Below are 27,992 nucleotides of genomic sequence, written 5' to 3'. Positions count from 1 at the left end.
CGGCAACTAAAAATTAATAAAACCCACCCTAAACTGTGTAGGGGAAGCCACCGGGGGAAGCCGTGCTCGCCCTGTCTCCTGTCCGGCCACGGGAGGCGCGTTCCCGGCTGTGAGCTTCATCCCGAGGGGCGCTGGGACGCCCCGGGAAACCCGGGCGGGCTCCGGGAGGCGCCGGGAGGAAGCAGCGGGGAGCTAAATCCCTGCACGGATTAATTCCCTGCACGAAATACTCTTTTGGCCTTTCCCGGAATTCAGTGCCTTTTAAATTTATTTAGTGTATTTTTTTTTTTTTTTTACTCATTCGTGTTTTTTTAATCTCTGTGTGACCGCTGCCTGTCGGCCGAGTGCCCGCTCTACATTCCCTGTGTGTGTAATATTTGAGGAACAGCATTCCCTCATCCCTTTTTGTCTTGTCTTGCAGGGAGGGAGCTGCTTCCCGGTAATAGTAGAGGATCCTGACGCTGAATGAGAAGGCACCGGCAGCATCCTCGTTAGTGGGAGCCCAGCTCTGCTTAATGTTGGTTTCTTTGTCATCAGGTCTGCTAAAAAATGACAGAGTATAAACTTGTGGTGGTTGGAGCTGGTGGTGTAGGCAAGAGCGCCTTGACAATACAGCTAATCCAGAACCACTTTGTGGATGAATATGACCCCACAATAGAGGTAAACACTTTCATCTCATACTTTTTGTGAGGGGAGATTATCAGTTAATAATGGTGCTTGTTTGCTTTTGGACACTTACCACAAGGACAAGGCTTTATAGTAAAAAGAGCTCAGAGATAATGGCCTGCATTGGAGGCAAAATTGCTGTGCTTCTTGATCTGGCTGTGGAACAACAGCTGCAGTAAAAAATTACTAGTTTTGAGCAATTAAAAGCGTGGTGTTAATTGCCATCAATCCTTGGCAGTCTGGATGCGTGTGTTTAGGATCTCCATGACAAAGTATTTGCAAACTCACTTAAAAATGCATGGTGAAACTCTTCATAGCTTTGTGCAACCTCTTAAATTTGAGGTTTGTGACATTTTATTGAAAAATGTGACATTTTTCTTTTGAGTAGAAGGAAATCAGTGGTTGTGAAATGCCAGTCTTTCTTAGCTCCTATCGCTGGGATCTGTTTTACACAGTGAGAAAAGTGACCTAGAATGTGAATGTGAATGAAGCAAAAATTGGGGCCTGTTTTGTTTTATTTTTTCTCTGTTTAAACACACCAGTGCATGCTTCCCTATCTAGAGAAGACGTTAGGAGATAGCTTCTGGAATGGATTCTTTGAAATACATGGCTCAGTACCTTAAAGTTTGAAATTGTATCTAAGCTTTAAAAGTTGTGCTGTTTTAAAGGTTTATAATGAGCAGGCAAGCTCTGCCTTCTAAATATAAGAAAAATACCGGTGTTGTCTGAAATCTCCTGTGGATCGTTGCATTTAATAACCTCAGACTCTATAAAAGGAGAAATGACACCATAACTTACCCCAGGTTTTTATGTTCCCAGCGCTGAAGCTCTGCATCTCATGACTTCATTTATATGTTTATCCAGCGAGGCACTTCCAGGCTCACTTGAAGGAATCACAGGGGTTTAAATCTGCGCTTAAAATGGAGACTTGGGAAGTGTGTAGGTAGTGATTTTCAGGGAGACACAAGCAAAAGGAGCCAGTGCCCTGAGGTGACAGAAATTTAGTGAGGGCCTGAGCCCAAACAGAGATGTGTTGAGGTTGTTTCACGTGCCTGTGTGTCGTCTTGTCTGTCTCTTGCATGGCCAAATAACATCTTGCTTGCAGAAGGTCTTGCAGACTAAACCTGTGCAGAAAACTGTGTTTGACTTCTACCAGCAGAGCAGCACTTTCAGTTACTAAGATAGGAAGTCTTACAACAGCAACCCCCAACACTCTTTAAAATCACACAAAACTTCCTAAGAGGAACAAGCCACTTGGGATTTTAGTTTTTCCTGCAAAAGGACCTTTGGAGGCTGTTGGTCTTTCATGTGTGTTCATAATTACCTGGGCTTCTCTTAGGTTAGAGGTGTGTTTAGGTGCTGTAGAAAGTGCTGTGCAGGTCCATCTTATAAGTTGTCACTGTGTAAACAGTTTAGGAACACAGAAACTTAAATGCCAGTATTCCTGGAGCACTCGAAGGATTTTACTGTTCAGCCAGCTGACTGATTTGAAGGACAACAAATACATTTTTAATGTAAAACAATAAAATGGAAATTCAGTTCCTTATAGAATGAACCTAAAAATCCCAGAACTGTGTCTTTTATTCATGGAATCATAGACTGGTTTGGGTTGGAGGGGACCTTAAAGATCATCATGTTCCATGAGCAGGGACATCTTCCACTAAACCAGAGTGCTCCAAGCCCTGTCCAGCCTGGCCTTGGACACTTCCAGGGATGGGGTAGCCACAAATTCAGTGGTCCAGAATCCATGTGTTCTTCTAAAAGAAAGACACCAAATTAATTCGTTGTGAAGCAACTTAATAGGTTTTGCCAGGGTTCACAGCTGTCACATGCAGCAGCAATAATTTCTGCTACTCTTAGAAGTTCCTGTCTACTAGGTCCCCTTATCTTGTAAATTCTGAGACCTTGAGGATGGAAACTGTATCTTCATCCTCCTGGTCACTGGCCTTGTGTGTGCTCATATGTGGGTAAGCAATAATTCAGTTCAAACAAGGGCAGGCCGTGATTTGGGGTGGCAAAAAAAAAAAAATTGGATTAAATGCTCCGGTTCATGCTTGGACAGAATCCCACTTGGTTGAGAAGGGTTGTGTGATGGTGCTTCCTGTGTAGGTGCAATTGTGATGCTGATCAGAGAACAATAGCTGTGGAGTGGGTTTTAGACAGTATGAGGAGATAAGGCTAAAATTGCCTTGACTGGTAAACAATTAGGATAATTCAGTAGTGTCACTACTGTTGTTTGTCTCTTACTACTGTTTCTTTCATTGCCATACTCCTTTTCCCTGAAGATAATCAAGCTAAATATGTTGGGGTAGACAGAGAAGAAGATAGTTTAGTGTTTCTTGTCCATGGTATATTTCATAACTACACAGTTACTGAATAATTCTAAATATTTCCTGTGATTAACAGAATGAAACTCCACACTTGTAAAATTCTCATGTTGTGAAGACGTGATATGGAAAAAACACACTAATTACCTAATCACAGGTGCCTTTATGGTGTTAATTTTGCTGCTGGTTTTTTGGTGGAATAAACCTGGTGATTCAACAAATAACCTGGTTGGAAAATGTCAAGTTTCAGGGCCTGCTTGAGTGTTTTATTACTTAAATCCAAGCATAGCAGATGGCAGGGCAGGGAGAGGACTGAAAATGAATGTTTGGGTGGCTGCAGTTGTTCAGATCTCTGTGCTTTATGTGTGTTTCACAGTCCAGTACTTTATTTGAAGTAGATGTCCGAGCAAGGATTTATAGCCAAGTAATTTTAAGTGTTTTATTTTAAATTAAATGTGCAGTAACCATTGTAAATCTGGCCTGAGCAGTTGGGGCAGTGCCCTCTACCGGCCGAGGCTGGGTAAATCTTATGTGTGATCACTTGGATTTCTGTCCTTTTTAGCTCTTTTACACTTTCAGGACATTTCAGCCCTAAATATGTGTCGTCTTTTAAACGTCCCGGAGAAGGAGCAGCTTTCCTAGCTGCTTGTCAGAGGTTTTGAAATTGGATTAGCCAAATCCCTCAGCTGATTTAGGAATACTGATATTTAAGTCTGTGTTCTTAAATGACCGGTGCCCTTGTGAAACAAGCACCAATATTTAGTAATAGCTTAGTTTCAGGAGCTGTGATGTTTTAACATTAAATCTCTGGTATAATAGACTTTTGTGGAGTAATAATTACTTGCCTAGATGGGATTTATTAAGCACTGGGTTGTTTTGTTTTTTTTTTTTAGCTAAATTCCATATGCAGTGTAGAGCTGAGATTTCATATCACATTTTCTTATCAGTGCTTGTGAGCAAATGGAATTATTCCTCTGCTAACATAATTCTTGCTGTTTTCTCTGGCTTGCGAAGGGCCAATAAAAGCATATTAAGTGATCAGTGAAATTTTTAAAAGTTACATAGATATGCTGAGTCTGTATGCTGGGGAAAAACTGGAATTTCACATTTGAAGCTGGGTAGGAATTAGGAATTAATCTTCTAGTTTGCATTATTTCTAGTTTGCATTTTGTTTTTACTTATCAGTGACAAATGTGATTTCAGGTTTGATGTTTTGCAAGGGGGAGAGGAAAAAAGGCCGAAAATAAAAATATTTATTATTTCACTTGTCTGGAAATCATAAGCTTCAGTTTTCTCTCCCACATCTTTCTTTTCCTTCTGCCTCAAATCCCCTCACTAGGTAGTCACAAAGTTTTTCTCCCCAGAAGTGGCAAAGCAACTTAGCACCTCAGAATAGTAATTCTTGTATCTGTGCTGTGCTTTTTGCTGGTGCATCTTTGCTGCTGCTGCTAACATGGTAGGCAGTTCTTTTCTCTTAAAAATGATCTTCTTTGATGAAAATTACTTAAAGCTTTTTAGAGCTCGGTTGAGGGGAATTTCTTTCCCTTTGAAGTCCTTAGGATGGAAAGGAATAGTACAGGCTTTTCAAGAACTGCTTTTCATATTTTTGAACTGGCAGTCAAATTGCAAGAAGAGAAAATGAAATGTTTGTAAATATGTCTGGTATAATGATAGAACTTCTGCTAAGTACTGTGATAAAGGTATCTTGGACATGGAGGATCTGCTCTTGAATAGAAGTGTTGGAATGAAGATGCATCCTTAGGTTTTGGGGTTTTTTTGTAATTTTTTTTCCACTTTAAGCAGCAAGATAGAATATTAATTTTATTTTAAAACACATTGGAGCTTGTGTATTTCTCAGCTGTATCAATATTTAAACATGCCTTATAAGTTTCTAAAGTAACTTACCCACTTCTTACCTGAACACTGAATTTCCACTTCTGTGAAATAAATAGTTCCAAAATCATATTGGATGCAAACTTTTATCTTTAAGATAAACAGTCAATATTGTTTTATCTGATATTGTGAGCCTGGATTTAAGAGTAAATATGAGATTCCAGAGTTGGTTTAGTTTAAGATACTGATTCTATACAATTACCTCCTGCTTGTTTCTTAGCATAAGCAGCAGGAAAGAAGAGAGCCTTTTGTAAAATTACAAATTGATAGGAAGTGCCTAATAGTAGGTATACTGTGCCCTAAAATGGATGCAAGGGAAGGAAGGTTGTTCTGAATTCACCTTGCAGCTGGCTAAAATTGCAATTTTAATTCTTTAATTCCCTTCCCAGTAGCTTAGGTTCACTCCTGTATAGTGTCAGATAGAACAGAGCAGCAATGTTGGGTTAATCTCTAGCTAAGGAAGATGAAAGGTGATAGTAGGAGCTTGTGTTCATATCTGTTATTTGTTACAAGAGCTGCTTATTGGGAATAATTCATGGTGCTGGTTGATGACACCTTTCCCAAGCTCATTGCCGTGGCTTTATTTCAAGCACAGAGGTGTTCACAAAAGTTATTGGGCATGTAATGCTCACCTTCTTACTGCTAAAGCTGTGTACTCATAGAGGCCTAGCACCAAAATAGAGATGTAATACAATCTGGCTGGTGGGACTCTGTACAGATTTTAGCCACTTGAGTCAGTGACCTGAAAGCTTTGATTCGATAGCATTGAAATAATTTGTTCTGACATCTCCATGAACCAACCCATCAGGGTTTTAAGATGGCTCTGTTGGTCTGTCCTGGCTAAAAAGCTTGAATTTCAAATGTATCAGGTCAACTTTGATAACATAACAGATAGCATTATAAACACCTGCTCAGGCATACAACACAGATTTCCTGTCCCAAATACTGAAGGCTTTTTATTCTTCTCTTCCTTCTCAGTGGCATAGATTTTTGGAGTTGTCTTACTTGTGTGTTCTTTCTGGCTTATTATTTTGTGTGTTCTTGTGGCATAGAATGAGGGTAAATTGTAATTTTAAAAAAAGTTAGTAGATTGAGTAAGGTTAAGCACAGTCAAACCTTTTTAGTCATTCTTATTGCTAGTAAATAATTTGATTATCTCCATATTTACTGATGTTCAAAACCTTACCTGTTTGTGGTTAACCAAGGTGTATTTTTTCCTAGGATTCCTACAGGAAGCAAGTAGTAATTGATGGAGAAACCTGTCTCTTGGATATTCTTGATACAGCAGGCCAAGAAGAATACAGTGCAATGAGGGACCAATATATGAGAACAGGGGAAGGCTTCCTGTGTGTGTTTGCCATAAACAATACAAAGTCTTTTGAAGATATTCACCATTATAGGTGTGTATATGAAGAGATAATCAACCAGCTCTTGTGTTAGGTGTGCAGGGGGCTTGTTCTTCCTCGGGATAATTTAGTGATCTCTCATGAAATAGGGAAAATCTGAAAATTAACAATACTGCAACTTATTTGTGCATCTGTTACCTGGAATTTTGGGTAATCTGAAAATGTCTCGCTCATAAATGAGGGGTAAACTAATGTGACTTAGTATTCCAAGTCAAGACTTACCCAAAGATAAATTCTGTCCATTCCATTGATAAAATTGTTTGCTAAGATGGAAAAACTGAAACTGTTGAGATTATACAGACAGTAATGTCAATTGCTGGTTTTGTTAGGGACTGGAGGGGGAAGTGCCTGGGGAATGTTGTGAGAAGAGTAACCTGTGTGAGCCCTGAGGCCTGAGAAGGACAGACACACAACACCAGAGCTCCTAAATGACACTAGAAAGCAACCTCTTACTATTTTCTTCATAATATCTTTTTAAAAATAATTATTTAAGAATTCCAACTCATGCTTTCTTTGTCAAGTACACTAATCTAGAAATAGAAGCAGTTTCTGGTGATGACTATAGCAGATCATTTATAACTTGGTACCTTACTGTTATCCTGAATTCTCCCTGGGTATTCTATTAGAAGCCAATGCAATTCCCACCAAAGATCACTGAGTTAATCAGCATCAGCCTAAGGTTAGTCCCAAACACAAGTTAATCTATCCACAGTTAGGCATTTCTAATAATTAATAATATCACAGATGGGTTTCTTGTGGTTTTAGAGGAAGAAGGGAAAAAGGCAAAAAAGATGTTGGTGTAAGGGGAAGGAGGAGCGCAGAGGTTTTTCTGAGGAATTTTTTTTAAAGAGTGTTGCAGGTTTGCATAAGAAGACCTTCACAGTTTATTTCAAAGAGTGTTGGGAGTTGAGTGCTGGAATTCCTTCTGTGCATTGGCAGACCTGTGGGTGACCTTCCAGGCTTGAAGCTGAACAATCATAAAGAGCTGGAAACAGTGTCTATATTAAGGAACACACTGCTAGATTATTTGGGAAGGCAAAAGTAATGAAATTAATGATTTTTATTCAAGATTCTTCACAAGTACATGTAACATCTTCCAAGATGCTTTCTAACTAGTGCTTGGAAGGATTTTCTTACCAAATTTCTCTCTGTAGAGAGCCAGACCAGTTGTCTTCAAAGTTTCAAACCCCCTGTCTAAATGTAGAATTTTTAGTGCTGTCTTTAGTTAAAGAACAAAATAAAATCACAGCCTCCCCCACAAAACCAAACCAAAATCAAGACAGCAGACAAAGAGCTTTTGGCAGTGTTTTGGCAAATTAATTTAATATTATGAGTGTTGAATATGAGAGGTAAGTAGTAAGATTCATACCAGAGCTTGTTAAGCTTATTCTGGTATTAGCTGCTAAAAAGTAAAAAAAAAAAATTTAAAAACCCCAGTGTAATGTCATTAACACCTGTAGTAGTTTGCAAAATACCAGGCGGTTGGTTGGTTGGTTTGTTTTTGTTTAGTAAGATGCTAAATTTGATGGTGACAGGATTGGTCAGTTTATTTTAGTGGCTTCCAACAGTGCATGTGCAGTAAATTAACATAAGGAATGATGTTGGACTCTGTTAATTGAATGTTTCAGCTGTTTTAAAGTCTACCATATAGACTATTAATACTTGTTAAATGCAATCTTTTCTTTTTCTTTGTTTTTAGGGAACAAATAAAGAGAGTTAAAGACTCAGAAGATGTCCCAATGGTGCTCGTAGGAAACAAATGTGATTTGCCTTCCAGAACAGTAGACACAAAACAAGCTCAGGATTTAGCAAGAAGTTACGGAATTCCTTTCATTGAAACATCAGCAAAGACAAGACAGGTAAAGCTCAAAACCTCCCAGATGCAAAGGCAGAGCTCTCGCCTGAATTACCATAGTGTTAATTATTCCAGGCATTGACATTTGCTTGGTCATCTCAATGGATGCATTTCTGCAGATTGGAAATCTTTGGGGTGTCTCTTCTTTCTGTCAACTTGCTCGTAATTGGTAATTGTTTATTGATGAGTGATTGATTGGCTTCAACTGGGCAGACTCAGTGAGACCTGGCCTACTGTTGCTCTCCTCTGTCAGGTGGTTGCAGCATTCTCAACCTTGTGAGAGGTTTTAGTAGAATAAAAGCACTTCTGCTTAGAGGTGAATGCTTTTTTTCCCCTCAGCAAGAGGATTAAACAGACAAGCAGCTAATTAGTTTCTTCTGGTTCAGGTGTTTTCATTAATAACAAAGCAATTTTTCCTTGAGGCATTGATTCTCTAATTAGGGGGGCATGCTTGATACGCCTAAGCAATTGGCCGTAAGGCTCTTTCTGAAATTCCTGAATTAGTTGTTTGTGTAAAATGATACTTTCCCTAAGACTTTAGAGCTCAGTGTTGGTTTAATGTAGCCCACTGGTCTTTCAGTGCTTCTCTGGGGGTGTGTGAGGACTCAGGTGACAGAGTGGCACATCTGAGCTTTCAGGAGAAGCGCAACTCTACAGATAGAGGTGGAACTGGTTCAGTACTTCTGGAAGAAAGCAATCTTTTAAAAAAATGCTGGTTGGTGGTTTCTCTTTAAAGAGCAAAGATTTTACTGTCATTACAAATTAGATCAGGCCTGAGTGGCTTCTACTCTGCATAATCAGAAGTGTTATGTGCAGGTTGTGAATCAGGAGTTCAGGGGGTAAATAAGGGCAGAATGCTGCAGTTTGAGTAACTGCTCAGAATTTTGAAAGAGATCCAGCTACATCACTTGGCAGAATTTCCTCATAGCTTTGTAAGGCATTTTTGGATCTGAGAAATGAATATTTTGTTAGTGCAAATTTGCTCCACCCACCCAAATTTTTGACAAGTTGAAACCTGGGCTAATTAGTAAAACTTCACACAGCAATGCTAACTTCTGGCAACAAAGAAAGTCTCTGTTAGGTAGGATTAAAAAAACCAAAGCAGAATTACCAAACTTGAATGACTGAGAATAAATTAGGCCACACGAGTGCCCTGAAGAAGGGGGCATATAAGTGGACTGAATAGTGACAGCAGCTTTGTTTGGAAGGTGCTGTATTAGTGGCTGTCATGGAGATGGGAGAGTGAAAAAATAACTGAAATTACATTTAAGGTTTGAAATAATAGAAGTGTCGTACTAACATCTAGATTTTACTTTGTTCAGTCTGTCTTACAGAGCATCAGGCTTTGTTGGGGAAATACTCCTTTTGCATAGCTATTTTAATGGGGAAATGCTCCTTTTGCATAGCTATTTCAATTAAAAGGGATATTTTAAAATAAAGATGCCCAATAGACTGTTTAGAATCTGTTTCTAAACCTGGATTCTAAAAGTTGGCACCACTAGGGATGGCTGCTGATTCTTTCCCAGTGCTGTTCAGAGCATGTTGTGCTATGAATTTCCTTCCTATGATGCCGTATAAATAAAGTATTTTTGAGAAGCAAAAAGGGGCATTGGAGAAAGAACTGGAATTTAACTATAGCAAGAGGAACTAAATATTAGTGTCTGTGATTGTACATACATGGGCATGTATGTGCATAGAATGATTTTTCAGCCGCACTGTCATATATATAAATATATATATACACACACACTTTCTTTAAAAGTAATTTTAAGTTAGGGGATTCAAACCATTTTGTGAGCTGCATATGGCCCATGGGCTATAGTTTTATTCACTCTTTGTCTAAAAGTCAATATAGGAATAAAACTCTGGTCCTCTCTGTCCTCATGGAGAACTTCCAAGTATGAACAGATGCAGCTAGTGGTCTTCTGGAGTCTGTGGGCAGTTTGCCATGAATGTTTAGAAGAACCTTCTTTTCCATTCCTGTCCTCACCTTCCACCACATGGAAACATCATCACTAACGCCCTGCTGAAAAGCACCATTTTCTTGCCCTCTGCCCTTTCCTGTGCCCAGTTCTGCTGGAGCTCAGAGGGAATCAGGAATGTTTCTGTAGAAGGAAACAGGGAAGGTGGAAATGGGAAGTAGTTGTCAGAGTAGACTTTTTTGATTTCCAAGACACTTTTTTAAGAGGATGGCATTGCATGCTCATGCAGGATGATGTCTTAGTTCAACTAAGTTTTTAAGATTTCCAAAAATTCAAAGGCAAGGACAGAAAAGAGAAGAATATTGAAATGGAGTACAGAAATAGGTTGTTCTAAAGGTTAGTGTGTTTGGGTTTTGACTGAGAATAAAGATGCAAACTTTAACTCGCTGCAGGAAGATTGTGTTTTAAGCCAAATCCTTCTGTGAATTTTCATACAAATCACTGAATTCTTCAGTGAAACCTTGCCTTAGTGGACCCTACAACTTCGGTATAAGGCTACAGATTACTACTATTTTTAATTAGACCATTGACTGAAATTAATATCATGTAATTTATGAAAAACAGTGATAATCCTGTTTCTGAATGTAAACAAGTGGCAGTGCTGGTGGTTTCGTAAGGCCATGCAGTTACTCATCCTTTCACAATCCCTGTGGAGAAGGGAATGAATGGCTTGGGTTTATTTTGATTGCTGCTTTTGCTTTTCTCTGTTTGACATAAGCTTTATATTCAAGTTCTTCCCTGTCTATGAGCATGTAGCTCCCAATATTATCAATAATATCAATGAGAGATGAGGGACAAACTTGATTTATCCCCACCAAGGCTGCATCCCCCATTCTTTACTGGGCTTCCCTTTGCCTGGAAGTTACACAGGGTAAGGCCAAACCACCCCAGTGTGGTTTGACTGTATGGCTTTGTTTCCCTTGGAACATTGCAGCTTTCCTTCTGGTATTGGTTTCACAGGAAAAGCAGATAAATGGGCATTATTGCAAGCACAGTAAAGGATTTCCCAAAGTTTGAGGTCTCATTATTGAGAATATATGCTTAAACACACTTTTAAAGTGTGGAATGAAGAAGTTGACCTAAATCACCAGGATGCTGTTAAAAAAGCATTTTGGTTATTTCAGCTGTCTGATGTGCAGTGGGTTAGGCCCCAACCTTGTGATGAAAGTAAGTTGAGAACCTGTGCCTGGTCTGGTGAAGTAACTGGGGCAGTATTTACAGAAATTCATTGCTAGATCTCAGTTAAAATTCATGGCTAACTGATAACTTAGTTTGCTTTTTTAGGGGTTTGTCATATCTGTTTAATGATACTGTATCACTCCAAGCCATTTTTAATCCAGTTCTTGCATACAGGTTTCATGTTAAAGCCTTGTTTTCAATTAGTTGGTCAGACTTTACACTGGGGGTTGAGTTTTTTCATGTCACTTGTCTGTTGTAAAGTAGAAGTTTTCTGGAACAGCTTAGTCCTCCCCCAAGGACAAAACTCCAAGGAAAGAAAGTTTTGGTTGCTTTAGGAGATCGGCTGTGATAAAGTGTTTGACGATGGACACAGAAAGCCTTGACAACTCAAAATTGAACGTTCATTAGGTTCCTTTAATGCTCCAGAAGTGGAACTTGTGAAAATTCCTGCTTGGGATACTTTGTGTTTGAAACAGCCTTTCTTTGCACATAGTCATATTTTAAATGGAGTGTTTGGCTGTCATTCAGGAGGCAAAGGCACCTCAAAAACATTGCCTCAATGTCCTGAGTTCCTTGGGCTGTTTAGATTTTGAAGTTTTTAATAACTGCCAAAGGTATTTTTGCTTCCAGCTCTGACAGCTAAAAGAACTGGTTAATCCCATGTTACATATATGGTCATTGCTTATTGAAGGAAAAAATACTAGAGAGTCTTAAATTGGTATTAAAAAGACTTAAGTTTATAGGATTGGCATCTGGCTCTTCAAAATGTCACTTTGTGCTAATGATATAAGCAAATATGTGTCTGTACAGATTTTCTTTCAGAATAATCTCTTTCAGCAGGGTTCATAAGACTATTCTTGGTGGTGGCAGTAACAGCAATTTCTTTTCTCGTTCTGTTTCTCTCCATCTCTCTGCATTGCTAAAGCAAATTACAGCTCCTGCTGGTGATGGGAAAGTTGGCAATAAATGTTGACTCAAGAATTGTTACCTATTTTTCACGTGAAAGCTCCATAATCAAATTACATCTTTCTACTGCAAAACAGTAGATGTGCAAAAATGTTGATTCTTGTACAGCCTGTACTTTGGCACATAGCAGCTGATCAATGTTTGCTGTTTCCACTGAAGAAAGAAACTTCCATTCCTTCCAGAAAAACATGGAAGTATGAGCTTTACTTGGATTTTGCCTGTTTTTAGTGGCTTTCTTTACATTTTGCAACCTGTCAGACCTGGAATGTAAGACTTGGCCGTACTTTCCTACATCCTAGGAGGGCACATTATGTATATACAGGGAAATACAATCCAAGAAATAAATCTAATTAATTTAATCTTCAAATTGAAGAGGCTGTAGTTCAGAAGAACCCTCAGATAAGCAGCAGTGTGTTAAAAATGAATGTTTAATGTGATAAGCTGTGGCACAGGTAATTCAAAATGGCTCAGTAACTGTGGCAGTAAATGGTGGCTGGTTTTTGTTATTCAGTGCATAATATGAAGATGAATTGGAGAGAAAATTTATGGAAAATCTGCCAAATAAAAGCCCAGACTGTCCACTGGTAGTAATAAGTTTTGGTGGTTAAGTGGTTGTGCTGCTTACCACAATCATCAGTCCGTTCTGGTTTTATTTTCAAATGATGAGTTGGTATTAAATTCACAACCCTGTTGATCTGATTGAGGAGACAAGTACTGAGATTGATAGTAAGGCAGAGGAGAGATTTGCTCTCTCCTTAAAAAGCTGCAGTAGAACATTTTTCATCTTGTTCTAGTAAGAACATCCTCATAGATTGATTTAAATTCTTAAATTTATGCAGAGATGCACTAATTTTGAAATATTATAACTTAGAGCTGGTGCTGTATCTCTTTATATTGTATTTCGTTAAAGATGTCTTCAGTCTCCATATATTTATTTTTTTTAATGCTTGTGGTGTCATATCCAAGTGGCCTAAATGCAGATCTGCAGAAAAATAAGGTGTGAGACCAGAGAAGTAAAACATGTAGCTCTGTGTCATCCCTGCAACACCTGAGGAGCGTTTCTGCAGCAGATTAAAATTGGAGCAGCAGAACTTCACATACAGTTTGCATTTAATTATTGTTATGGGACCCTCGAGGTTGCTGAGTGTGGCCCAGAGGAACAGATCAGGTGTGTCTTGTTGATGTAACCAAGCTCTTAAAGATGATAATAATGAATATTTGCTGACATGGCTCACCTATCACTTTGACTAAATTTAATAGCATAGTCCTTGCTTTTTAAAGTAAGTAGCTTTAAAAACAACACTGCCCCAAATTTAGTACTTTTGAAAATTTTATTTCTTTATGACCACTTACAAAATCACCTGGAGGGACTTTTAAATACTTTGTTAGCTTGATCCACGGATTTTTGCAAAGTTCCCCTTCTTATCTAAAGAACAGAACTTAAAGGAGCTTGCTTTTCTTTGCCCAGACAGTAACATGTTCTCACTTTGGCTCAAAACTGCAAGTGGGTGGTTTAACTATGTGTGTTTATAAGCACCCCCCAGTTCACAGTCTAATAAGGTTTTGTGCCTCCTGAATACATCCATGCCTACAGAAATGTGGGAATAGATTAAGTAACACAAGCAGTATCATTTTCAGCAATGGAAGAAAAGAAGTCTTACTCTTTTTTTTGGCCCAGTGTTACCATGCAAAGAAGAAAAGCAGGGCTTGAAGCGTAGATATTCACAATAATTGGTAATCAATAAATGTTGAATTAAGCTTGAATTAAGAAGTATTTATCAAGCAGCAGATGAGCAAGCTCAGCATTTTAAATACATAAATGAAGCTCCATATACTTCTCTCAAGTAAAGCTCATAATTTCAGTGGTTTTGTTGTGGTTTTTTCCCCTTCCATGGGTGTCCCAGTTTGTCTCAATCATTAACAAGGTGATTTTTAAGGAGTTGTGTTTTACAATGCAGAGAGTGGAGGATGCTTTTTATACATTGGTGCGAGAGATCCGACAGTACAGAGTGAAAAAAATCAGCAAAGAAGAAAAGACTCCAGGGTGCGTGAAAATTAAAAAATGCCTTGTAATGTGACAGGGTAAGTTTGTAATGTAACAGGGTAAGTGTTGCAAATCACTTGCCAAATAAAACTGATTGAGGGTGTCTTGCCAATCAGACTTTTTGTGGCTAATCAATGACATAATTGCAGATATAAAACTAATCACATTTCAGTGTCCTGAATATGGATTTGCTTTGTTTCATGGGGTTTTGATAAATGGATCAACAAGAAGTCATTATTGCATATTGAATTCTCCAGTTGGGAAATGGAGGCACCGTTCTGAGTGGGAAGAAGTTAGGAGGAAGGAGTTTTATTAGGAATATATTGCAGATGCTGTTGAAGTGAATATTGGCTGAATCTTCAGGCTGATGAACTGAGGGGAGAAGTTTATGACATTTGTAGTCCTCCTCAGATGCAAAAATAGGAGGTTCCTAATCCAGCAAAACAGTGTTTGGCTGGTGTACAGGATTTTTTAATTCTCAGGTCCTTCCTTATGCCATGCTGGTTTTTTGTTCTTCCCCAGCTTAAAAACTTTACCCTTACCATTTCTAGAAAGCCATTAGGGTTTTTTTTTGTCAACCGTAATGCTACGAGTGATCCAGATTTGGACAAAGTAAGGTTTCACCTTTTTTTGAGAGCCTTTACAAGAGGTGGGGGTTAAGCAACAGTGAAGGAACACTGGAGGAGAGAGGGGACTAAACCAAAACCAACAAGAAAGCACCAGAAAAGCCCAATACTCAAATTCTCATAAAATCATTTTTTTATCTATATATTTCACTGTAAGAAAAAAGGAAGGAGGTGAGGACAGAAGAAACTGATACGGAAGAAGTGCTTGTCTAAATTACTTCCAGGGCTTTTTGAACAAACCATTGGAGCAGCTCCTTGCAGTTATTCCTATCCCATTAATTCTTCACCTCTTACTGCACCAGTGCAGACAGTGGGTTGTTACTCATTACATACTTGTCCAACTGGAGGATGACCTGAAATATCCATTGTGTAAAAGAAAAACTGTTCATTTTTCAAGGTGTGTGTTTGTACTTCAGAGTATGTGCCAGAGAAATAGTAGAATTTGGGTGGTATCCTCCAGAGATTGTCACATTTTGGGAATGTTCCTTTCAGTGAGGGAGTTTTATTTTTCTTTCTGGGGGAGAATTTTGATTCATAGCAGTTTTTACTAGATCTGCTCAGGCTCATTAGTCTCAGCTTTTAAGTGATGAATGACTGCTCAGAGGTAATTATTTAGTTTGGATTTTTTTCTAAAGAAACTGGTGGAGTTCCCATCCCTGGAGATGTTCAGGAAATGACTGGATGTGGCACTTAATGCCGTGACTTAGTTGACACGGTGGTGATCAGTCAGAGGTTGGACTTGATGCTCTTGGAAGTCTTTTCCAACCTTAATTATATGATTCAATCACTTTGTGATGCTCTTTGCATCACAGGTTTCCTGCAGGAAACTGGAAACTTCAGTCACGAAGCTCCCCAGTCTTGCATCCAAGTATCACTAAAATTGATGCCATCAAAACACCTTCTTTTATCATTCCCCTTGCTATCAAAAACAACAAAGAGAAGCTGGGCAAGATGACTTTTGATGAGAGCAATAGGAATTAAATTGCTTAAGCCCTGTAGCCTTCTGGAAACCAACTTTGCAGTTACTTCGTGTGTTACTGATGTAACCATACCACAAAGTAGAATTTATTCTTTTTATACTGGGACTTGAAAGATTCTAAGTTCTGTCTGCTTTCCCCTCCTGTCGGGAGAATGAGAATAGGATGGTGGGAATTGTGGTTTTCAGTGGAAGGATTTTTTTTTTGCAGATTGTAAGGTTCTTTTTTATGTCTCAGTGAACACATGCTTGCTTTCTACCAGCTTCCTGCTTTCTTTCTGGTGATGTCCAAGAAAAGTATTTTTTGGGAGTTTTGCACCTTGTTTTTTTTTTTCTTCCCGTGAGGGAAGTCTGTTGTCAGCAGTGGATATTATTGAGTTTTGGATGTTTGTTGTTTTCTTTTTTTCCCTGCACCCTATTTGCAACATAGTCTTGGATCAAAGGCTCTAGAACTTCAGGAGCCCACTTAGGGAAGGAATCATTTGTCTTTATCCCCAGGTGAATTCTACATGGTATTGATAGGCATTTCAGCAACTTTGTATTTAGGGAGTTAAGCTGGAGGAAGCATATTCCAAAATTAGTATGGCACAGCTGTAGTTCAGTAGTGATTTGAGTGGAATGAGACGTCTGACATTTAAACCAGCCTGGCTTGTATTACTTTCCAGTCAGTAAAAAAATGTATTATTTCAGTCTGATGTGTAGTAGGTGGCTAAGGAGAGCAGCACCTGATGGTGGGAGCCTTACAGCTGGGATTTTAGACTTCAAAAATACTCATTGTAACACAGATTGCAATGATAGTATTCTGTGAATAATCAAGTTGGATGGTTCAGAGTATTTTTCTCCCTCTTGGAATATTGTTTATCTTCTTGTTGCCAGTGGATGCCTTCTTAAGTTATATTAATCTTGCACAAGGAAACTGAAAACTTCAACTACCCAGACTGCCATGAACTGCTGATGCTTTCCGAGAGTTTAATTCCTTTGGCTGTTACACAGTAAAGCAGAAGGAACAGAACATCTTTTGCTCCATTTGTAATTTCCAGCTAGCAGGGAGAAATTTCCAAAACTCCATGTGAAATCCTAAGAAGAACTGTTTTTGTGAAAGCACCAGATTTTTTAAATAAAAAGCACACCACAAGCAGACATCTAGGTAATGTAATTCAGGTTGAGCTGGGTTAATAGGGAAAAGTTTGAATTAGAAAAGTTCTGTATTTGAATTTAAAAATGCCTAAATTCTTGAGTCAAAGTGCAGTTTGTCGGTTTCCCTCCATAGTACTACAGAGGTGTAAAGATAACTTCTGTTCCTCCTGACTGATACATGTGTGTATGTATATATGCATTATACATTAAAAAAATATTAAAAAGAACTCCTACAATTTAGAACCTGTTTAATGGTTATTTTTCGGGCTGGGATTTTAAGGAATTCCAAGTTCCTTATGAATTTGGTGTTTGTTATTGCCAGCCAGGTTTGTTGCCCAGTCTCATGCATGCTTTTGTGGTCATGCAGGGACATCTCCAGACTTCTGTAAAGCTGTGGGACCACGTGGGGCTCCAAAAGCAAACTTGTAGCCAGGAGCAGGCTGTTTCTATGGGTTCAGTTCTGCTGTTTCTGTTCCCTCCGCCCTTTGGAAGAACAAGGCCCAGGAGCAAGGCCTGCCAGTGCACCTTTAGTGAGGCTCTGGGGTTTAGTTCTGAGCCTGCACAGGGAATTGTGAGTTTCTAATCTGAGCCTGGATTTAAAGCTCTCGTTCAGTGCATTTTAACTTCCTCCAAAGGCTTGCACACAATAAGTGCATTGTCAGAGGGAGGAAGGTCAGCTGCCTGCAGTCCCTTCCTACTGAAAGCTGACTGGAAAGGTTGGCAGCCTTTGATCTCACAGTATTGATGCCTTCAGGGACCTTCTGGAGGCAGAGTATCCACTACTCACATTTAAAATTTAATGGGCAGGCTGAAAAGTGAAAGACCTCCCCTTTACCTTGTGTTCTCCACTTGTAACTCACAAATGGTCTAAGCACAGTTTTGTATGTCATGTTCTATTAATGACCTGAATTGAAGACAAATTGTGGCAGGACCAAACATAATCAATAATTAGTGAGGCTTGGTCTGCAGAGGTGTCAATGCAAGGATGAAAGCCAAGTCAGTTCTGTAACCTGGTCTAGCGAGAAGTGTCCCTGCCCACAGCAGGGGATTGGAAGGAGATGATCTTTAACATCCCTTCCTACCCAAACCATTCTATGATTCTATGTTGCAACGTGCTGCATTTAAAAGATCATCCTTTTACTAGGTAGACTAAAAATGTCAGCCTTGATTGGGACATCATGTGTTTAAAGTTTCATTATAGTATCTGGGTATTACTTTGTTCAAGTTATTTTCTCTGCATTTATTTTAAAACAAGTTTAATGAGGGAGGGTTGCTCGTTTGAAGACTTAAATTGCAGCTTTTAAGTGTGTCTCATTTGAAGGCACCAACTGAAAGCCAGTTCTGAAAGGTGGTTCTATAAGGCAGTGTGAACAGTATTGTAGAAGAACATTGGGCAGGGGTTGTTCTTACATGGTTCTTGTGTTTTAGGAATGAAACTGTTGTTTTGTCTGTTCTGATAGATTCTTAGTGCTGTCCTCCTCCTTCTTAATACTGAAACCTGCAGTGGAATCATGAAATGTTGCTACTTCTATACCATTTCTCTACTTGAACATTGCTAAATATTCGCTTTGTGCATTAATGCTGAAGCTGTTAGCAAAATACACTAGTTCTCTCTAAAGTAATACCAAGTATTTTTAATTTTCCATAAACTAATGAGTGACATGACCTTTTTGCAGAAATAAGGCTATTCTCCCACTAGGCATGCTGCATCAATTTTATATTGGTCAATAATGCCTCCAAATGTAGAACAAGTTGTTTGCAAGGTCTTGGAATATGCAAAAATGTGCTATTTATATTGGGAGATACACTGCCAAGGGCTTTGAACATCAGTTGTGTGTAAATGTTTTATGAACTTGAAGGTTTTAAGTACATTTAACTGTACTGAGTGCTGCTTTTTAAGTGACGCTATTTCACACCTCCCTGTTGTTTGGACTTTGCATATTAAGTTTCATCACCACTTGGAGTTTGGCTGAAACAGTAATGAATTCGATTATTTTTGGCTTTTTGTTTTTTTCAGAGTTCACTTTCAGTTCTTTACTGAAATAGGCACAGAGGAGGAAATGCAGAGTCTCATTTTTTTTTTGGCAACTTGAAGGAAAACTTGTGTGGCTGAATTTCTAGTGATGCATTTGGCTGCTTTGATACAGTAATATTTCTCATCTATCTAAAAGATATAAGGAGTAAGGCAGCAAAGAATCAAGAAAATTTTCATCTTAATGATTTTATAAGTGCCTGTACTCAAATTATTAAATGTAAAGGTATACTGACAACATGGGCACTTTAGTGGGATTTGAAGCAACCTGAGAGCAAGGCCATAAATTGTTTCACATAAGTAAGTTGTAACAAAGTACATTGTACAACATTGTACTTGGTAGTGGTCCGTATCAGGCTTGTGGATATGCTGGTCTCTTTTGATCAGAGTTAATTTTGGTCAGCTGTAATTACCCCTGAAAATAATGAAATGCTACTCAGTGTGAACAAACTTCAGCTTTTGTGTCTGTAGCTTAAGTCTTGGAGCCATGGAGATTTTAAGTGACTATATAGCACCAGAGAGAATGTGTTCCAAGTGTCCTTATCTTTCAAAGTTGACTAGAATGATTTATCAAATAACTTATCATTGGGACATGGGATTGATTTGATTGATTTGTATGTGTAAAGATTATAAAACTGTGGTGCGATTAATACACCAGTGTGCCTGAGAAATGATCTGAATATGTGGATTAGCCATATTATGTCTTTGGTATTGAATTATTGGTACAAATATTAGAATTCACATTCCAGAGCTGCATATAGATAGTTAAAGCATAAATAAAGATAGTTATTAATGCCTCACAACTTCTCTGTGAGGGTGGTGAGCCCTGGCACAGGTTGCCCAGAGAAGCTGTGGCTGCCCCATCCCTGGCAGTGCCCAAGGCCAGGCTGGATGGGGCTCTGAGCAAGCTGGAGCAGTGGAAAGCATTGGGATTGGAACTGGAGGACCTCTAAGGTTCCTTCCACCCCAGGCCATTCTATGATTCTATGATAATATATACTTACAACCTAATTGTGAGGTATTATTGCCTAAATACACACTCTGTATGTGATACTTTACTAGCTCGAGGTGGGGCAAGGTGTGCTCTTGGAGACAGAGAAGAGGGCAGCACACACTTTTGTACCTTCCTTCCCACATCAGCAATGGCATTTCACCTGTGGGGCACCTGTGTGTAACCTGCAGGATGCCCTAAGCCCAGTTTAGGAACAGCTGAGGAATAGGGCAGTGGGTGTCAGCTCCTGCTGGCACCAAAGCAGTTCCCTCAGGTGGTTGTGTCAGTGCTGCTCAGAATTCCAGAGAGGAACAGGATTAATCCTGCAGCCAGTATTCATTGTTCAAAGGATGGCAGGTAGGCAGCAAAATGTGCTGATGGAGCCCCCCTCACGTGGCCAGGGAAGGACACAGGCAATACCTCAGCAAGCCTCTGAGTCTGAACCTGATCCTAATTTGTATCTTTCTGTATCTTTTCAGGGTGTTGATGATGCCTTCTACACATTAGTTCGAGAAATCAGAAAACACAAAGAGAAGATGAGCAAAGATGGTAAAAAGAAGAAAAAGAAGACAAAGACAAAGTGTATAATTATGTAAATACAATTTATCCTTATTCTTAAGAAGTACTGAAGTAATTTTGTACATTACACTAAATTATTAGCATTTGTTTTAGCATTACTTTACTTTCTGCTTCATGATCCTGTTAGCTTTACCTGAATGCTTGTTTTAAATGACAGTGGAAACTTCATTCCTCTTAAAGTGCCAGTATTCTTCGACTGTTGGTTCTTGAACTAGCAATGCCTGTGAAAATTAAAAAAAAAAAAAAAAGGAACAAAAAAAAACCCCACACAAAAAACCTGAGAACTGTCTTAGGACTCTTTGGTGCATGCACAGTTGCTAACTTCCTATTTTTCTTACTGATTGTGAACTTCTGTTCTGTGTGCAAAGCAAACAAATGATTCTCTACACATTTTAACATCCCCTCTAAATTTTTGGGTTTATAAATTTGGTTGGGAAAAAGGACTAGTTAGCAAAAGAAACTTTCATTTCAGCCTTTCCTTAATTTTAGACTGATTGCAATAGAGAGAGACCAGAAGCCTTTATAGTCTTCCTGTAGATTTTGCTTCTAGGCATCTAGTCTTGTAGCATTTCAGATCAACTTTAATGAATGTAAAGAGAAAACTTTCAAAAAAGAATTCACTGCAATTTGTCATGGTCGCTCCTTAAATACTCTATTTTTTCTATAAAAAATTTAAAAAAAAGAAAAAAATTTAAAGTACAACAATGCACACCTGGCAATGGAAAAAGTAAAAGTTCTAATGAGGTTGATTTGCTATTGTTAATGCATTGCTTTAAGAGCTTCACTGACTTTTTGTGTCTGAAGAGCAAGGTGAAATCCCTCTGTGTCAAAGCTTTGAGTAGATTTGTGCAGGGTCAGGATTTCACCCTGAGTGTCCCTAGGAAATACTAGAATGCCTTAACAGAGAAGTTGATTCAAATTCTTAGGTTAATTCATACATGGACCCAGAATTTACCGTAAGAATTAAATCAGAATCAATCCTAAAATACATAGTGAAGTAAAACCATCCTTTTTCTTTTTTTACCCCAAAGAGTGGCATAAAATATTTCCAGATGCCCATTTTTCAAAATAGGGGAGAAATTTTAAATTCTAGCAACATCAAATGAGTGAATGAACAAGTTGAATTTAGCTGCTTCATGCAAATAATTTGGAAATCCACTATGCCATGGAAATGGTGTGGAATTTGCACAATCTGTCAGCATAGAACATGGTTTCCAGAGTCAGTGTTGTTTGTGTGATGTCTGTGAAGTACTGATTCAATGGTTGGTGAGTGGCATTCCAGTGTCTAGACTGTCATGAAGCTACACCAAGAGTTTAATGTTGTCTTTCTCTGTGATTAAGTTCTCTTGTGATTTTTTGTTCTTCCCTTCCCACTCCCCCCCCACCTTTTTTTTTTTTCTGATTGGAATTAATGCAGGATTTTTGCAGGAGCTTTTCCTTTTTGGTACTGCAGTAGCCTCGATATCCACTAAAGTATGAGCCAGTAGTTGCAGTGTTTCCAAAAGTTCCTGGTGTTTCCCTGTAAATGTGGAGTTGTTTGTTTCAGGAGAACTTTGGTCCCTGAAGGTGCACTTCTTCACAGGAGCTGACTCAGCTGCAGAGTGACACTGGAAGGTGTGACTCTGGTGTCCCCAAAAAATAGAACACAAGACATTGAAGTAGGATAGTTCAGGACACTGGAAAACTTGGAACAGGGAATAGCAGCATTGCCCTAACCTGAGGTATTCCATGGAAATTTTACACAGGTATGTAAAAATTGCACTGTGTAACTTGGACCATTTCTGTAAAAAGTATTACTTTGCTTGTACAAAAAAAATATCAGAGTGACTGTTGTAGGTGGAGAGCTGCAAAGCTGGCAGGGAACACGGAGTGTCTGGATTGCTCCATGTTCTTTAATTTCATTGTGTCTGGGAGAAATCAGGCCTTTCCCTGCCTGTGCCTCCCCATTCCCATCCTTCACCAAAATCCAGTCCCCTCCACTCCTCTCAGCTTCAACATGAAATGTAGTTATGAAATACTCTGAAAAACAGTAACAGGAGAACTGAATTTATACTGTCAGGACCAATAAGGAGTAAGAACAGATTCTTAATGTCACAAAATATTTCAGAGCTTCCAAGGTTAAAAGGTTTTGGAGACAGTTATTTGCACATTTTATACACTCTTGATTATACATGAAGAACGTAGCAAAAGTGGGCTGTAAGCCTTGAGCAAATGGAAGTAATTTTAAGGTTACTTTAATTTTGGTAACTGAGTCACACTGCATGTCAAATTAGGGCTGGTCTAAAATGCTGATGTTAATTTAACTAAAAGCTGTTCAGGAGAATTTGTAGCTGAAATGTCTCATTCATCAAAGTGGATTTATATAGCTCTACTATAAAGCTATATATGAACCAGTGTTGGGTCTTTTCAGCGGAAGTGAGCTGTAGCTGCCAGTCTAATTTAGTACAAAATCCATTTAGATTAGCCCTTATTTACTTGAAAAAAAACCCCAACCCAACCCCATCCTTGCCACTGTTGTGCAGTTTTGTCTTCCCGTTTGTTGAGATTGGTGAAGCATGTTGGATTGCAGCTTGCACAAGTTGCTCCATCATCACTGCCCTGCCCTGTTTGAGATGCTTCCACAGAACATCCCTGGGTGCTGTGTGTCCTGAGAGCAGCTCCTGAGCGAGCTTCGGAGTCACTGCCCACGTCACCACATCAGACTGCCATGTGTCAGGGAGTAACACCTTCTTGCAGTAGCTTTATGTAACTCCGCTAAAAACCTGGATCGTTGGTTTGCTCCAGAAGGAATTATTCTGACCAGCTTCATTGCCCTGAAAAGTTTTTGCTAATTTTTTGCTGTGTGGGCTTTGTTACAGTAACAGGATAATGGGTAAATACTGACACACACAATCTTCTGCTCTTGTCTAGACTGAAGCAATACAATTACTATCTTCGAAGACCATCAAACTGTAAAACAAATCATTGTGTCTCAAGTTTACATAAAGCTACATAGATGGTAAATCTTTCCTAACATTTCTTTATTCCACTGTCTTGTGTTTTCATGTTGAAAATACTTCTGCTTTTTCCTCTTGAGTGCCAACTTCTTACTAGAATGACTTCTTAATGTAATATGTTTACCTGGAATGTATTTTAACTATTTTTGTATAGTGTAAACTGAAACATGCACATTTTGTACATTGTGCTTTATTTGATGTGGAACATATGCAGTGTGATCCAGTTTTTCCATAATTTGGTTGTGTGACCTAGGAATGTTGGTCATGCCAGACATTAAGTTAAAAAACGGGAAAAAAAAAAAAAGACCACTGTTTGTTTTAAAATTTTTAATGTTTTTAGGAGTATGTGCTGTGAGGTGATCTGGAATTTGTCATTTTTTTGTCAAACTGTACTGCTCCTATTTATTGTAATGTAATAAAAAATAGTTATTGTGAGCGTCTGTCCCAGTGTCCTTCTCCTCCGCAAGAATTTCAGGTAACAGAGCATCCCACGAATTCTGTGTGCTTGGCAGTTGCTCTCCATTCTTTCCTGTACTTCTGCTGGTGCTGCCTGTCACAGAGCTGCTGTCCTTGCCCTCCTTGGTGTCCCTGTCTCTGAGAGGGGCAGCTGCTCAGAGCAGGTGGAAGTGCACAGGAGCTCAGTTGATGAGGAAGGAATTTTTCTTATCAGTGTGGTGGTAGAAACTGGAGCACGTGCATTTCATCACAAGGTACTGTACTCTGCCATCACTTCTTAAATTCTGTCCTAGAATTCTGTGAGGGTGGTGCTGCATCCCCCCCTCCCTCCTCCTCAGGCCTCTGTGATCTCAGAAATGCTCATCAGGCCTCAGCCTTAACAAGCAGCACTTGGGCTGAGCTCCTCTGGAGCTCATCAGGAACAGTTCCCAGGAATTGGTGCTGTCTGAGGAGCTCCTGCTTTGTAACCAACAGCCTTGGAAACTTATTTTGCCTGCCTGAAGAACACCCCCAGTGGAACAGCATTTTTGCTTTCGAAATTTCAAAGGAAGTTACCGACCTGGATTGTGGTCAGGATGGAAAACGGCTGTGCCTAAACCCACCTCTCTTGTGACCCTATAAAGAGTGCCTGAGTGAGGGCCTCAGAGCTCTCCTGGACTGCAGTGGGCAGTGATCAGAAGTCTCCCTCTGTGTGGGGCCTCTCAGAGCCAGTGAACTCTTGTTTGCTGTATTTGGAGGACCAGCAGAGACAACAGAGCGTGGAATGATGCTCCCTTTGCTTGAGGCTCAACCTTTCAGCCACTGAGGATGCAAAGGTATCCAAGGTAAGTGCTTCAGTGAATTCCAGGTGAATTTTATACCTTGTACATACTCCTTTAGGACTGTGTGTGTGGATATGCCACAGAAAATGTACAATGGATAGTGCTCTCAGAGATTCTAAGTACTGTAGATTTGCAAGTAACTCAGGCCTATGAGAGAGTTATAGGAAGTTCTGTTGTGCTTACAGGAAATTCTACATGTCTTTAGTTAAATTGTTTTAAATTAAGGATTAAGTGCTGTTAAGTGCTGTTAAACCTTCACACACAAACCACTGGTCAGATGTGGGGCTCAGTTTAGCAAGGGGTTCCACTCTGAACTTTGTGACTCAATGGGAGCATCTCCTTTATTCCTTTTATCCTTTTCCATCCTTACCCCTTCTGTATCCCCATCCTCCAGAGAGATAAGTTTTGGTTGATTTTGGTTTTTGATTGATTGATTGTAGATTTTAGTTTGCTTTTTCTCTGTGTGCTTTGACCACTAGTAAACAGTGGAATGAACCTTGTGAATGGACTTTGTCACACTTCCACTTTATTACAAACCCGGGTTTGCTGATGCCTTTGCTGGCAATTCTTTGAGTGACCTTAAAACACTCCTTAGTGACAATGTGAAGACTTGCCACTGCCAACAGCACTACTGCAGTGATTCCTTACCTATATTTCAAAGATTATTTCTCTCTCCAGTGTCATTTAGTTGGTGGAACACCAACCAACCCTACAGAGTATCAGCTCTGACACAAGTGTGAGTCGAGCCAAGGCCTACAGAGACAGTGTGGAGCAAACAGCCATGTCCAAACTTCTCTTCCAGGGGCAAAGATCAAGTTTTCTCTTCCTGCTGCAGCAGTTACAGAACAGCAGAAATCAGCAGTAGCAGGAATTGTCTTCAGGGCCCAAATGCTTAAAGCACTATTGTTCAAACTCGCCCCTTTCCAGTTGTCTCCCTGATACAGTAAGGTGGTACCTCTGCAATTTGAGCACATGAGGTTAAAAGCTTTAAAAATTTACTTTCACAGAATCACAGAATAGTTGAGGTTGGAAGGGACCTCTGGAGACCATTTAATCCCACACCCCTGCCAAGGCAGGGTCCCCTGAAGCAGGTGACACAGGAGTGTGTCCAGGTGGGTTTGGAATGGCCCCAGAGAGGGAGACTCCAGGCCCTCCCTGGGCAGCTGTTCCAGGGCTCTGCCACCCTCAGTGTACAGAAGTTCTTCCTCATGTTGAGGTGGAACTTCCTGTGTTTAGTTTATGGCCATTGCTCCTTGTCCTGCTGCTGGGCACACCTGAAAAGTGTCTGGCACCATCCTCTTGGCACCCTTTGAGATACTTATATGCATTGACGAGATCCCCTCTCAGTCTTGTCTTCTCTGGACTATACAGGCCCAGCTCCTGCAGTCTTTCCTCATAAGAGATGCTCCAGACCCCTGATGTTTATGGCTTCTGCTTGATCCTCTCCAGTAGCTTTTTGTCTTTCTTGAACTGTGGGGACCAGAACTGAACATAGCACTCCCTCTCCAGGGCTGGGAACTTTGCTTTTGAGAGGGTGTTCATTTCCAGCAGAAATTGATTGTTCAGTGTGGAGGATTTTTAAAACCAGGTTCATCTTTCAAGCAACAAGCACAGCACTTTGAACTGACACTCAGACACACAGCAACGAGGTAAGAGTTTCTGTTCAACACATACATTGAAGTGAGACAGAACAGGGCTGTGCAACCACTCCTTTGTGCAAAATCATTTCATACCTGAAGGTTTAGTTTGAGGCAGTCAAAAGCGGAGGAAGACCTATTACCCATAAACTGCACGTCCCAAACCCTTCAATCGACTCCTGGCAGGGAAGCAGCTCCCTGATTTGTGCTCTAGAGGGGTTGGAAGGATTTACATTTCACTTCTTTTGCAGTTAGAGCTCTTTTATTGTTACCTTTCCAGGGTGTGTGTGGTTACAGGCACAGTCAAGGCTTGTCATCGCTGTAGTAGCGCTGCTTCATGGCTCGGTATTTCCTCAGGAAGTACAAAGCCTCCAGCTCCTTTACAACAAATTCTCCCCGGGCAATCAGTTGCTTAATTTTTTCAGGGTCTGTCTCATCTTTGTTTTTTAGAAAAGCTGCTTTCAAACGGCATCTGAAGTAGTCTGCTCCTTTGGGATACTCCCTTCCAAGGTACAGCAGCTTGGAGAGAAAAGAATAATGTGTTTGTAATTAACTGAGTGCACGGTGAAAGGGGCTTCATTTTCTGGTTAAGGAAAGTGCTGGTGGCATTTAAGAAACTTACATTTTTGTACAGTTTCACCACTTCACCTCTTAAAGAATTGGCCATTCTCACATTTCGGTGAACTCTGTCCTTGTGGTATTCTTTTTTTTTGTTACCTGAAGGGATAATCAGTTTGACATTAGCCTTCTGTGGAGTCAGTAAATCACCACCTCAGCCTTCCTAAAACTTCTGTATCCTACTGAGCCCCATTTGCTCTAATTCTGGTTCTACTCTGTCTCCTCTGTTTTTTTCTTCCTTTTTATTCCATTTCGCTTCTCATTGTCTTCTTCCCTCCCCCCTCAAACAGAAAACAAGAAATTTCTAAAAACTTTCAGCTACTGGGACACTTTGTGCTGTTCATTGGCTGCTTTTTCACACCCTTGCAGTTCTATACCCACTGCCCTGACTGCTTCTATGGTCTGCTAAAAGACTGTATCTTTATAAAGTGGTAAAGAGAGATAAATAGAACACATATTTATATATTTTATATATTTATATAGCAGTGTTTATAAGAACATATTTTGATAGCATTATATCTCCATATATATTTATGTATTACGTATTTCTATATTTTATAGATCGATATATCCATTTTATACACATACATGTATATTCCTGCAACTGTCGCGTTCATAAATTCTGTTTTTTTAAGGACTGTTTAAGTGCACTACAAATTTGAGTCCAGCGTGCACTGGCAAAAGGTAAGGATAAGTGATAAAGTGACTGATTTTTATTTCTGTAAACACAAAATCACAGAATGGTCTGGCTTGGAAGGGACCTTAAAGATCCTCTGGTTCCAGCCCCCTGCCAGGGGCAGGGACA

At 39.6% G+C, this 27,992-nt stretch overlaps 2 protein-coding genes across 3 annotated transcripts; one reads left to right on the top strand and one right to left on the bottom strand.

Annotated features, from left to right (window-relative positions):
• Positions 1-388: 388 nt before the first annotated feature.
• Positions 389-20,935, top strand: KRAS (KRAS proto-oncogene, GTPase). Of its 2 annotated transcripts, none has more exons than XM_017745772.1 (4): positions 389-660; positions 6,108-6,286; positions 7,992-8,151; positions 14,233-14,367. In XM_017745772.1, the coding sequence occupies exons 1-4, from the start codon at positions 550-552 to the stop codon at positions 14,350-14,352; spliced, it is 570 nt and encodes a 189-aa protein (XP_017601261.1). In that variant the 5' UTR covers positions 389-549; the 3' UTR covers positions 14,353-14,367. The 2 variants fall into 2 exon arrangements, with proteins under 2 accessions (XP_017601261.1, XP_008640655.1); XM_008642433.2 differs by lacking the exon at positions 14,233-14,367 and adding an exon at positions 20,560-20,935 and having other exon boundaries at positions 392-660.
• Positions 20,936-26,812: 5,877 nt separating this feature from the next.
• On the bottom strand, positions 26,813-27,317 carry LYRM5 (LYR motif containing 5). Its single transcript, XM_008642434.2, has 2 exons — positions 27,192-27,317; positions 26,813-27,088 (listed from the first exon to the last, which is right to left on the bottom strand). The coding sequence occupies exons 1-2, from the start codon at positions 27,234-27,236 to the stop codon at positions 26,873-26,875; spliced, it is 261 nt and encodes an 86-aa protein (XP_008640656.1). The 5' UTR covers positions 27,237-27,317; the 3' UTR covers positions 26,813-26,872.
• Positions 27,318-27,992: the final 675 nt, after the last annotated feature.

Source organism: Corvus brachyrhynchos, unplaced genomic scaffold (assembly GCF_000691975.1).
Source record: "Corvus brachyrhynchos isolate BGI_N302 unplaced genomic scaffold, ASM69197v1 scaffold209, whole genome shotgun sequence".
Classification (NCBI taxonomy): Eukaryota; Metazoa; Chordata; class Aves; order Passeriformes; family Corvidae; genus Corvus; species Corvus brachyrhynchos.
This window is presented reverse-complemented; position numbering and strand designations above follow the sequence as displayed.

Coding starts and splice junctions, on each gene's coding strand:
- KRAS (XM_017745772.1), top strand. CDS start 550: ATGACAGAGTATAAACTTGTGGTGGTTGGAGCTGGTGGTGTAGGCAAG. Junction 6,287..7,991: donor GAAGATATTCACCATTATAG/GTGTGTATATGA, acceptor CTTTGTTTTTAG/GGAACAAATAAAGAGAGTTA. Junction 8,152..14,232: donor CATCAGCAAAGACAAGACAG/GTAAAGCTCAAA, acceptor TTTACAATGCAG/AGAGTGGAGGATGCTTTTTA.
- LYRM5 (XM_008642434.2), bottom strand. CDS start 27,236: ATGGCCAATTCTTTAAGAGGTGAAGTGGTGAAACTGTACAAAAAT. Junction 27,089..27,191: donor TGGTGAAACTGTACAAAAAT/GTAAGTTTCTTA, acceptor TTTCTCTCCAAG/CTGCTGTACCTTGGAAGGGA.